General features: G+C 41.7%; 1 protein-coding gene across 1 annotated transcript; it reads left to right on the top strand.

The window, feature by feature from the left end:
* The first annotated feature begins 3352 nt into the window (after positions 1-3352).
* On the top strand, positions 3353-13258 carry KDELR1 (KDEL endoplasmic reticulum protein retention receptor 1). The gene is made up of 5 exons (XM_035134615.2): positions 3353-3689; positions 5577-5677; positions 6564-6722; positions 8330-8582; positions 10074-13258. The coding sequence occupies exons 1-5, from the start codon at positions 3599-3601 to the stop codon at positions 10106-10108; spliced, it is 639 nt and encodes a 212-aa protein (XP_034990506.1). The 5' UTR covers positions 3353-3598; the 3' UTR covers positions 10109-13258.
* The last annotated feature ends 14 nt before the right edge of the window (positions 13259-13272 follow it).

Raw genomic sequence — 13272 nt, 5'->3', positions numbered from 1 at the left:
GAAGCAACTGGGGGTGGGGGTGGGAATAGCTGTAGCTCAGCGACAGAAGGAACACATTGAATATAAAATGTCCTAGTCCCATTGATGTCTGGCAGCTCCGAGTATGGCTGGGAAAGACCCTGCTCTCAGAAATCCCAACAAGCAGCTGGCAATTAGCACAAGACTGAGCTTGATGGATCAGTGGTCTGACTTGGTGAAAGATTTGCCCCAATTTGTTGGAGTAGAACTGCTCAAATGTGGAGCTACAGCACTGTAGTGAGATGCCACAAGTTAGGCAGGGTCTTGTCAAATCCAGGCTCAGCATCCACAAACCTGACAGTACAAACTGGGGAGGAAGAAAGCGCTCGCTGGATTCAGAGCAGACTTATCCTAGCTGCCTGTTTTATGAATGTCTGGGCCAGAAAGTCTCACAGCACTGTGAGAAATGCAGAAATCATCCACAGCTGTAGTTGTCTTCAAAGCTTTTAAACATGTCCCTAAACACTCTTCAACTGATATGGAGTTATGTCCACCTGTGGATAAAGTGTTTTAAAAAAAACAACCCAGTGTGAACAGGAAGGGACTAAATACCAATCTTGAGGTTACACTGCCCTCTGTTGTCCACAAAGGAGACTGCCAATGAAGAAAAGACAAACCACTTTTTCACTCTTTAGGGGTGCTTCCAGACTCTCAATATTTTGGTGTGGGATTCAGCAGTGGCGGACTTTGGGCTTTCAAATTTCAGTGGTGTCCTGTGCAACACCAAAATTTGACACCCCCTGCCTCTCGCCTTCTGTTTTAAGTCATTGTTCTGACAACCCCTGCGGTACCCTCTCTGCTTGGCACTGTTAAGTGAGGAACACTTCACAAATGATGAAACTCCTGCATGGGAGTCACTGCTGCCTAGGCATTTATGTGAAGTGTGCATAGATTGTCTTGTATTATGATTCTAAACATGTGACATATGCTATATGTGCATGTGGTGGGAAGACATGATTCGCTGCAACTTCCCACTACGTGTATATATGTTGTATTGTATACATATATTATGTACAGGTAGGTAGCCGTGTTGGTCTGACGTAGTTGAAACAAAAAATAAAAAAATCCTTCCAGTAGCACCTTAGAGACCAACTAAGTTTGTCATAGGTATGAGCTTTCGTGTGCATGCACACTTCTTCAGATACACTGAAACAGAAGTCACCAGACCCTTATGTATAGTCAGAGGGTGGGGATAGATGTCTTTATTATTATTCTTTATTTATTATTATTATTATTATTATTAATTCTTATAAAGACATTGGATTCTTATCTCATTATACATGATAAGCTTTCTTTAGCCATCTCACCCCTTGCTTTTTCCTGCAAGACCAATTGCAGTCGTTAACAGTTGTCAACAGGTTTACCACTCCTATCAGCCAATCACCCATTCCCACCACCCTTCTGAGTAATACCCCTCCCCACCCTCTGACTATACATAAGGCTCTGGTGACTTCTGTTTCAGTGTATCTGAAGAAGTGTGCATGCACACGAAAGCTCATACCTATGACAAACTTAGTTGGTCTCTAAGGTGCTACTGGAAGGAATTTTTTTGTTTCGACATATATTATGATTATGATTGTAATTTTCATTGAACTGTTTGTTCCAAACCACTTTTAATATTATATTTTACATCAAGTATCTAAATTTGAAAATTGGGAGGGGGCAGCAAAAATTACATCCAACAGGACAGGAACAGATATATGCAGACATATCCGATGTGTGTGTGTGTGCGCGCGTGCGTGCGCATCACCCTTAATAACTGGCTACATCAAGACAATTAAACTAGCTTAATTTTTTATTACCAAAATGCCATCATAACTGAGGGGGAAAGGGCAGGTCTTTGGGGAGCTTTGTAGTTTTGCAGAAATTCCACTGGCTGGCAACAGCGCCCTCTGCTGGGCTCAGGGCCTCCTATGAAGCACAGCTGCCCCTACCAGAGCCAAGGTTTTTTCTGCTCACTTCCTAAAGACTTATTGAGACTCCATACCCAGTAACATTACAGTATGTACCTCTCTCCTAGTTGAGCTGCCACCCCTTCCCCACAGCACAGAAAGAGAAAGACAGAATGCTACCAAACACAAACTCTGGAGAGTGGATTGGAACAAGCTCTTGTGATTACTGGGATGGGAAGTGGCTGCAATGCAGGAGGGACAGGACCTGTAACTCTCCAGTTGGACTCCTAATTCCTATTATCCTTAGCTAGCATGGCCAAGGGTGAGGGATGATGGGGGTGGTGATCTAGCAACCCCTAGAGCGCAACAGGTTTCCAGTCCCTGTTCTGGTGGATCAGATGGTTGGTTGGCATCTGTCTGTCTTGGAAGACCACCACCTTTGGGGGTGAAGTCAAATCGCTGGACAGTTACAGTGGTGGTGGCTGTAGAGACTGATACAGGAGAGACATGTTTTGTTGCATCTGGGGTAGATGAAGTTGTTCTATTGCAGATGCACCACGGTGTTTCTTCTCTCTGTGCTCCTCCCAGTGGTCATTGGTCTGCAGGCACTGCAGTCATCTGCAAAGGATTCCCACAGGGCGGAGTTGATATTGGCTCGCCTCTCCTAAAGAGTATGGGAGAATGTGATGCTATTACATTCAATACCAAGATGAAGGTCGACTAGGCTTACTTGTTGAGCATGCTGCTTTATGGAAGTGAGTCGTGGGCCACTAACACACAACAGGAGCAATGCTTCAACATCTTCCACATGCACTGTGTCAGGAAGATTTTGGCCATCACATGGCAGGACAGAGTCTCAAACAATGATGTGCTCTCCCAAGCTCACATTCTCAGCGTGTTTGCACGTCTGTCTCAACGACGTCTCTGCTGGCTTGGTCATGTCCACAAAATGGAAGATGGCAGGATCCCCAGGGACATGTTCTATGGGGAGGTGGCTTCAGGTACAAGACCATCTTTGCATTACAAAGGTGTCTGCAAACATGACATGAAGGCTGGCATTGTCATAGCTCCCTTGCCAATACGCTTGTCCAGCTCAGCGTCGATTGGAGAGGTTGCTGGTTATGGTGGAACCCGGGTAGACAAAATCGTCTACCACCTCAAGCATGTAGTCACCAATATTGATGCCTGGAGATTACCAAAAGTGTGTCTGTCGTCCATGCTCCTCCCCCCGTTTCAATATGCATGTAAACTATTATCTGCTGCTGGTGTTTATTATGAATTTTCCGTTCTAGGCTCTGGAACACCCTTCTGACCTCCCTAAGCTAGTGATTCCGCCCCTCCGCTCGGAAGCCAGAAATAGGAGTTGGAACTCTCGCTGCTTTCTTCAGTCGAGTCCCAACCCTCCAGCTTGCCTAACCCAGCCCAGCTGTGGGTGTGGCGAGACTTCCTCCTCCCCCTTTTGTGGCCTTCTTTCCCAAGAATCCTTACATCCACACACGCCAGCTTACTTAGATCAAAAAGGAAGAAGAAACAATAATTATAAAGATTCTTTTCCTCCCGATCACACACTACCAACCCCCATCCTCCTGGGATCTGCTCCTGCTCCCAAAGGTTATATTCGTCTACTTTCTCCGCAGATTTCCCGCTAGGAAGCTAAGCAAACCTCTCCACAACACACCCGGAACACCATGAATGTATTCCGCTTCCTGGGAGACATCTCTCATCTATTAGCTATAATCATCTTGCTGCTGAAGATCTGGAAGACAAGATCATGTGCTGGTAAGAAAGAAGGCGTTCCGCTGCTCACCCTCTTATGTGGGAATGTAAAATGTTATTTATTCTCGGCCTGAAAGTGATCACGTAACAATGGGAGACAACCTGTAATTGACTAGTTTACGCTTGTAATTTACTCATGCAATTACTCATTCTCCTTTCCCTTGAAGGCTACAATCATATGCACGTTTACCAGGAAGTAAGCCCCACTGGAGCTTACTTCTGAGTAACCTGTCACAGAATTGCATAGTGACAACTTAGCTTTACTTTTTAGCTATCGGGTTATTAAAATTAAGCAATTTCCCTTTATTTTTTCCAGGTTTGTATTTCAGGAACTGAAAGACAGTCCTGTTGCAATTCTGTTTTCTTCCTGACTTGGAGATTTATGAAATGTAATTTTTAAAAATGTGATACTGGGTTTTGATAATAGAAAAGTTATTTCTTCTCTGTCGCTGAAACATCATGCACAACAAAATCTGTTTTCATAAGGAATGCAGAACCATATAGCTGGTTATTATTTGTTAAACCTTTCCTTTGCTAAATAGTTCCTTCTCAAACTACGTACAGACTCTTGAGTCTATGTATGTTTACTTGAAGTCATGCCCCACTGCTCAGTGAGGATCACTTTTAAGTAACTGCATAAATTTTGCAATCTTAAAAGATACGAAAATGTCCCCCCTTTATCATTTTAAAAAATTATAGTACAGTAGTAGTAGATAGTACTATCTTCAGATAGTAGATTTAAACATCCATTTCCATATCATCTTAAGAGTTCATATAAACTTCAGTAATTAAGGAACTTTACTACTGTAATGTTGTGAGTATGCTTTCTCTTGAACGATGCCCCTGACTCCATATAAGGCAGCTTCCTATGTTCCTAAATGTGTTTGGGAGTTTTCCTTACAGAAAAAAATGATTTTGTTAAAGCTGGTGACTGATTGTGGAGTAATTTTTTCTATGTGTAGGATCTATGTATCTGTGTTGAATTCAACTTGTCCTTTAAAAGGAGATCCACCATTCATTTGTGGGTTTCTGTTTCCATCTTTTATAGCAATGCTTTATAACTAAAACATAGTATATGAAACTTGCTTTTAGGAAAGGATACCCCCCCCCCCCGCCAAAGTAGCATAGTTATCCTGGCCAGGCATGGGTTAATTGGCTTTTGGGGTGGAGAAGAAAGCTATAATGAGGGGGGATTAAAGTGGAAGTTTTAATTTTATCCTTTGTGGAATTCAGTGGGGAGAAGCTGGTTGCATGGAGCTTGACAGAGGCTGGATGATGACGTGGAAGATAGTTCAGATTAGACTGGCAAAGTTTATTCGGTTTCCTCCTCCTGAAAAAAAATAGAATCTGATTTTCTAGTTGTCTGGGTGGTGCCAGGTGGTCTGTAGAGAGTAAAAGGGTTGGGTGGAGGGAAGCCAGGGGCCCTGCACATGTGTGGATTTCCTAAGGCCTGAATAGGAAACTTCCTCCTGCTGGGCAGAACTGGGAAAGGCCGTGGATTATATCATGCATTAGGCCCAGTCGGAGATGCATCACAGCACACTACCATCCTGCCTCTGTAGCTCTTTTGGATTGTTTTTATTATGTGCCTATGTGTTGTATGCCTACGGTATGTATTTTTTGTGTTGAGGCTTGAGCGGTTGTGATGCTGGATGGTGAAATCCTAAAGAGTTTGCTTAATTCTTCATTATCTTTTAGTTGATCCTAATAAATATATTGATTACTATATTGCTTTTGAGAGAGAGAGAGAGAGAGAGAGAGAGAGAGAGAGAGAGTATGCGTGTGTAAGTAAAATTATTGTGAATGAACATGGCTACTTTAAACGTTTGTTATTTCACAGAACCCTTGTGGTTATCTCTGAGTTTCACTTCCCTGTGCTTCTCTGTGCAGGGATTTCTGGGAAGAGCCAAATTCTTTTTGCCATTGTCTTCACCACTCGGTACCTTGACCTGTTCACCAACTACATCTCCTTGTACAACACCTCCATGAAGGTACTGGCTTCGACAATGGGTTAGATGGGTGGAAGGAGAGGATAACAGGCTTGGATGAAGTGTGGGTCTGTCATAAATCAGAGAGAAAGGGAAATGTTTAGGTAGGAGAGAAGGCCTTGTTCTCAGCTTCTACCCCTCACTCCGCCTGAAACACCTTGACACCACAGTCAGTTACAATAGTAGGAGATAGGATAAGGCGGGCTATAATTCTATGCCCACTTACCTGGGAGTAAGCCCCATTGAACTCAATACAATTTACTTCTGACTAGGTAGAGTTGCGCTGTTCAACTGTGACATGTGCAAGCCTTTGTACTGTACTCAGAAGTAAGTCCTGCTGAGCTCAGTGAAGCTTATTTCCAGATATGTGTGTGCAGGATGCAGTTGTAAAATGTTGATATAAGAGGAAGCAAACTTTTGAGTTCTGCAGGGCACTTCATTAAGCGGAATAATTATAGTCTAAGACTTTGAAGTCTTTCTGCCCCATATTTCTGGACAAGCTTAACGACAGCATATTATTATACCAGAAGGTTAAAAGCAAAACAATGAACTAAAACTTTGAAAAGGAGTACTGAAAAGTTACAGAATGTACTGAGAAGATCTACAAGCATGGTGTACCATTTTTCAATGTGAGGCTGGTAGAATTAAGGAAAAGGGGGGGAATACATTGTTATAAGGGACTTGGGGTGCATGGGGGAGGTTGGTTAGAAGCTAAAGAGGGCTTTTGAATCTAGAAATAAGAGAGGGACTATTTAATCCTTAAGACAGGTTTCCTAGGGATTCTCTATAACATGATTAGACTATAGGAGGGCTAGTTTACATTAAGAATTGGGGAGGTGGGGTGATAGTTATCTCAGTGATCCCTCTTGATCTATTTTGTCTCCTATAGGTGGTTTATATTGCGTGCTCCTATGCCACAGTGTGGATGATCTATAACAAATTCAAAGCTACCTATGATGGCAACCATGACACCTTCCGAGTGGAGTTCCTGGTCATTCCCACAGCAGTGTTAGCTTTCCTAGTGAATCATGATTTCACTCCCCTAGAGGTAATTTAATGTATAGGTTGATCTTGTTTTGCACTAAGATCCAAACCTCCAAACGGTTGTCTCATAAAACAGGGGAAGGCAATCTTTTTGACTCCACACATGCAGGGGTTGGTAGGAGCCACATGCCAGCAAATGTAGCAGGATTCAGTCCTGCCTGTCCACATAGTAACGCATCCATACAGCAGTGTCCAGTTGTGTATGCACAAGTGCACAAACCCATGGAGATGAAAGGTATGCAGGGATGTCCCTCCCTTTGCATTTCACACCCCACCCCACCCCGCGCGTGTAATTGAGCCTCCCAGTCAGAAGTTTGGAAGGCAGGGGGTTTTGAATGCAGAGAAAGGCATGTAAAGGTGACCATCCTGTGCTGCTTTCTCTCTATTAGGATGACTGCGTTCTAAAGCCCTTCACCCTATGCAACCAAATTCACTCTAGTCTAGGCTTGCTTGAAAATTCCTGACATGTCGTGGTTTTGGGGTGTAAAAATGGCGCAAGGGGAAAATTTTGCTGAATCGGATGTATGGCAATGTGATGGGAAAAGCTGCGGAAACCAAGAAAATCACGGTTTTTGGGTGGTTTCCTAAAAAACGAAAAGCTCAACCATTTTTAATTTTAATCTAGTCTATCCCCCACTTCTTGGGTGATCAACTGAGCAGTGGGGGAAACTGCAGTGTTTCCTGGAGCAAAGCTACACAGGGAGCAGTCAGGGATCACCAACTTTTGGCATCATTTAGTGTTCTGGCTAAGGGGCACCTATGTCATGGGATATCTTTCCATCTTATGTGTTGGCATTGACTTCTTGCACTTTGTCTTATTTTGCCTCGGTACTAATTCTCTATATATTTGTTTTCTCTTTTTAGGATTATAGGATTGGGCTGTTTTGTTTTCTAAAGCAACAAATAATATGTTCAACTGCACTTGTGTGCTTAGGCACAGACAAATAAACCTGAAGTTCATTATTCAAAATTAGTTCCAGTGAGGGTTGGATGGCATTCAAATGGGATTGTGATGTAGCTGAGACTATATGCTGCTCTGCCAAAAAAGAAATGCAATTTGTTAAAAAAGGAAAACATTTCCTATAATTGGAAGGGCAGAGGGACAGAATGGCTAGGACTAGAATATTTGTCCTCCAGATGTTAATGAACTACAGTTCCCATCATCCCTGACCATTGGCCATGATGGCTGGGACTGATAGGAGTTGGAGTCCAATGACATCTGGTCTCCATTTCTGAATTAGGGAGTGGTTTGTATCTCTTGAGTGAGGTACAAGGTTTTGCACACAACACCCAAAGCAAATGCTAGTCTCGGGCAATCTAATGCAGGCTGCATCTACTCGTTGCAGTATTTCCAGTGGCTAATCATGTAAAAATGAGTTGAGGCAGGTATACCCTTAATTTCTGTCCTGAATCTTACTATGTAATACTAGACAGTACAAATAATTCACTTCTCAGCATCTAGAATTCCCTATTTTCCCTTCTTAAAATCCTCAAGCTAATGTTGAGATGGCAGCACAACTTTGAGGTTATTATGGACTGGCCCAGAGCTGTGCTTCATTATCAGTAATATGTAAATCACAATCATATTGTATCTCTCTTGGATGCCTCCAGATTCTCTGGACTTTCTCCATCTATCTGGAGTCGGTGGCTATCTTGCCACAGCTCTTCATGGTCAGTAAGACAGGTGAGGCCGAGACCATCACAAGTCACTATCTCTTCGCCTTGGGTGTCTACCGTGCCCTCTACTTGTTCAACTGGATTTGGCGTTACCAGTTTGAGGGCTTCTTCGACCTCATTGCCATTGTGGCTGGCTTGGTGCAAACCATACTCTACTGCGATTTCTTCTACCTCTACATTACAAAAGGTATTTTGGAAATAACAGGGGAGGAAACTCATGTGTATATACGATAAAATGGGAGGCTAGGATTCAAGGCTTCTAGGGTGGGGTGGAATTCGCACAATGAGTTGGGAGTCTATCTCAAGAAGATGCATATTTTATCTTGAATGAGCAGTGCTGCTATCTAAAAGATCACTAGAGGGTGCTGTACAGCTAGTATCAGGCCTCCACCTCTGTAGCTTGGAAAGACTTATTGACACTTTACTTATTGTAAATAGGCAACAAATTAATTAGCTTGTTAGTTCTTTCTCCTTGTGACTGGGAAGAGATGATACAGATAAATATTTCCCACATGAAGAAGTATAAATGCTAGGAACTTATCCATATACTGTGAGCACGTCTGGTCCAGCTCTGCCAGGTGAATTGGCCTACCAGGCATCTGGTTGTCAGTTATTTAGTTTACTGTGGTATTTTTACTTATGTAGGGGTGCCTGTTGGGTTTTCTGTCTCAATAACTAAAATGACTTGGAATATCTCTTGTAGGATGTTCAAAACTGAGGCATTTGTTGTTTTTTAAAGATAATGATAGGGTATATTTGGGCTGAGTGTATGTGTGCACACATTTGCACACCAAATATTGCAGTGTGGAATGGTCCTGTTCCCTTCATGTACATCATATTGTGGTCACTGAGCACATGCTTAGGTCTCATTCGGCTGTTTTGGATTCCCTTCCTGATTTTTTTCCCCCTGCTTCTGCAAATCTCATGGTTCCCCAGCCTGCTACCTCCCTCTTGTTTCTTAGTAGCTCCATTTTGGTTACGTGGCTGCTGTATCTTGAAACAAGTTCACTATTAATATATATATGGTACTCAAGGGTTCACCTGCCAACCCCAACTACCCCCACACCCTGCCTTAGATCAGAGGTTCCCAAGTTGTGGTCCATGGACCAGCAGGCCATGAGCGTCATTCAGGTGATCTGCAGTGTCTCCATGGATTTTTGGTTGAAGACAGGAGATTGTATATCCATCACATTAAGTATATTGGTTTAGATTGTATTATTATTGCTTCCCCCCCTTACATTCTGTTTTATTGTATTACAAATTGCATTACTACACAGGCAGTGGAGCAGGGCAGTTGATTGGGTGGGGGCTGCAGAATTTCTGACTCTACCTCTGTGGCTAATTTTGGCCTCCCACCTCCAACCTCTTGTCACACTGTAGTTTGCGGTGTTCTGTGTTCAAGCAAACTGCAGCATGACAACACACTTGCATTTTTATTATATGTATAGGTAGTATATAATGAGCAGAATTTTCAGATGTGACCATGCATTTTATAGTGCTACTTTAATTTCAAGGCTATAATTACTATTCCTGGTTGAAGCACCTTTTTTTCCTGAGAGGTTGCTGAAAATGTATTTTTCCCTTATCAGAGGTTGTTGTATTTTTGTACTTTCAACAGCTCTACAGCTATAGCAAAGCAAAATTCTCATACATTATTTTTTCTCTTTTCTTTCTTCAGTTCTAAAAGGCAAGAAGTTGAGTTTGCCGGCATAGTTCACACTGAGCACATGACAAAGATACTTTGGCCAAGAAGGATGAGGGGAATCCTTCACAGGAAGTTAAAAACAAAGTTTCTGGGGTTTTTTTCTTTTTTTTATTCTTACCAACGAAGTTAAGTCACCTGTTGATCTCTTCTTGCACCCTGAACTTTTACCTGAGTGTGATTTGGGTCAAAACAATGGATTGTCCTTCTGCTCAAGAGACTGATATAGAAGGGGTGAGGTGGGCAACAGCTTGGACTCCAAGCTTATAAGGACTACTCCTGGTGATATATAGGTGGTAGGTTTCTCAAGGGCCCTTTTTATCACTGACCTCACTTTCTATACTCCTGACTCTATTTTGGTAATGAACTGCCACAGGTAGGAAATATTTTTAAAAACAACGACAGCTACAACAACTGGACATCTCCCTCCTCTCACATTGTGCTCATGTTTTGGGCTTTGGGTTGACCACAGCTATGAAGAAATCTGAGTGCCGTGGGTCTATCCAGATAAACAGGAGCACTTACAAATTTAATCTATTTTCTTTAGATACTGATTATTTTTCTCTATTTTTAAAAAAATATTGCTGGCAAGAAAAGACTACCCTAATACATTCTTACACTTGATTCATTTTGAATATTATTTGATGGTTAATTCCTCATCTACTTTAAATAAAACAAACAACCATCATCCCAATTAATTAGTGCCTTTGTGGGAGGGATGGGAATTTAAATAAAAAGAAATCTGTTTTGTTGCCTGTTTGTATTGAAATCTTTGTGTTTCCCATTCCTGCATATTCATCCTCATTTCCCAAGCTATTCTCCTGTACAGTACAGTATTGCTGCTTTCTGTTAAAACAGTGGCTGCTTTCCCTCATCTCTTGAAGCTCTCTCTACTCATTGGCTTATATCAGGCTTCCCCAAACTGTGGCCCTCCAGATGTTTTGACCTACAACTCCCATGATCCCTAGCGAAGAGGACCAGTGGTCAGGGATGATGGGAACTGTAGCCCAAAACATCTGGAGAGCCGAAATTTGGGGATGCCTGGCTTATATCAAACTAAGTTTTACCAGAATAGATTCGTTGAAATTAATGGAAATGGCTAACTTCAATCAGTTCATTTCAGTGTGCCTACTCTGAATAAAGCTTAGTTGGATATAACCTACTGAGTTTAGTGGGGCTTTCTAAGTTAGCAGGTTGAGTGGTACCTTGGTTTAAGTACACAATTGGTTAAGCATACTTAACCTGAAGTGAACTTTCCCATTGAAAATAATGGAAAGTGGATTAATCCGTTCCAGACGGGTCTGCAGAGTAGTTAAACTGAAAGTACTCAAACCGAAGCGTACTTGAACCGAGGTATGACTGTATACAATTGTAGCCTTAATATTTGTGTTATAATAAAACACATTTTCTGTAGTTGCCACTTTTCTCTGGTTCTCAAGGATGCTGCTGTCTCAGCAAAATTACCTTTCATCTTAGCCAATCAAAAATGTCATGTGTCTCAACATGACACTAAAAGGGGCCTTTGAGCCCCTCTATTCTGGCCAGATGTAAATGTCAATGTGAGATGGAATATGGAAGATAAATTGAAAGCATGTTCTAGTCAACTTAAGCTCTCAGTTTGCATTGTAGACCGATTTACAGTGTGCTGATGCAAAAGTAAATCTTGCCAAGTTCAGCGGGGCTTACTCCCATGTATGAATATGTAAAGATTAAAGTCTTAAGCAAAAATGCTATAAATCTCAGGTATGAAAGCAGCTTGGGAAATAATTAATTGCTGACTTGCAAGTAATGGTATGAAAAGTTTTCTCTTTCTTGGAAATGCTATGCTAACATGTCATGCATGTTGCTTCGAGGGAGCTCTGCAGATGAGGACATGCACCCACATGCAAATCTGCATTTGTAATTTATGCAGATGGATTTTTACATATGGATGATTTCTCTTCTAGAATTGGGGTATATTGAAAATTGCACTCATACTGCAATCCTGTGCATACTTTACTGGAAGTAAGTCTTATTGAACTCAGTTGGAATTATTTCTGAGCAGACATGCACATGAGCAAGATGGCATTTCCACTCAAACTTCTTTCAGCGTCAAAGACAGAAAACTATTTCAAATAGAAGTAAAGCCTAAGAGTTGCCATAGTTTGAGTGACTATTCATAGGGCAATGAATGGCCTGGGTAATGTTTTAAGTTCTATACCTTTAATATGATTATCCAGTAGCAGTCACTAGGTTTCTATTTTGGTTATCATAAATAGCCAGTTGTTTTCCAGATATTTGTGATATTTAAGGAGTTGTTCCTTGCTATAGAAAGCTAGTAGCAACTTGAAACATTCAGTAGTAATTACTAGGTAAATTTGAGTCTGTGTGTCAGCATACATATATAAGCTAATAATTTATATCTTTCATGGAACCATACAGAAACTTTACTGGATTACCTAGGTTCTATACTGATACAGCCTTCAGTGGCTAACATCTATTTGATTAAAGTAGTTAGCAAAAGTGCAGGATGTATCTGTGACTATAGCCTGGTTCAGGCTTAAAATTGTTCACACAAGTCCATACATTAACATTCACAAGGCTTAAACAAGTAGCGTTGAACCAGTACAATGGGGAAAGGACTGTATCTGAAGTGCTGCACACCAGTTGGGTAGCAGAGGGCAAATATCACTCCAGTGCTTTCATTATTTCCTTGATTTCTTAAAGCTGGGACTGGCAGCCAGAATAGCTGCATTTTGCTATATCCAGTTGAGGAAAAAACGTGTGGCAGCTGCACATGCAGGTTGTCTCCCTTTTTTTTGTTATGTCCCCTGGCTGTAATATCTTTGGCTTTTTATGACTGGAAAACAACACATGTGCACAGCTGCCATAGTAGTGCAGTTGTTCATATAGAAGCAGCAATGTGGGACTATTCTTACAGTTAACCCTGGCTTTAAAGGGCTAGAATTAACAAATAGTGCTGCAGAAGCTGGGCAAGCCTAGACAATGGGAACGGTGAGTGGGTGAGCACCCACTGCTTTTGTGAAGCTGTGGCCCCATGTCCTTATTGTGCTTAGGAGGTGGTTGGTCTCCCTATTTTTCATGGTGCTCTACTTTAGCAGAAACAGATTTACACATATAAAATAAATGTTCATGCTTGGCAATAAATTCTTTTTCTATCCCCTTTTTATTTACT

The sequence above is a fragment of the Zootoca vivipara genome, chromosome 13, assembly GCF_963506605.1.
Source record: "Zootoca vivipara chromosome 13, rZooViv1.1, whole genome shotgun sequence".
In the NCBI taxonomy this organism is placed as follows: Eukaryota; Metazoa; Chordata; class Lepidosauria; order Squamata; family Lacertidae; genus Zootoca; species Zootoca vivipara.
This window is presented reverse-complemented; position numbering and strand designations above follow the sequence as displayed.

Coding starts and splice junctions, on each gene's coding strand:
- KDELR1 (XM_035134615.2), top strand. CDS start 3,599: ATGAATGTATTCCGCTTCCTGGGAGACATCTCTCATCTATTAGCTATA. Junction 5,678..6,563: donor TGTACAACACCTCCATGAAG/GTACTGGCTTCG, acceptor TGTCTCCTATAG/GTGGTTTATATTGCGTGCTC. Junction 8,583..10,073: donor CTACCTCTACATTACAAAAG/GTATTTTGGAAA, acceptor TTCTTTCTTCAG/TTCTAAAAGGCAAGAAGTTG.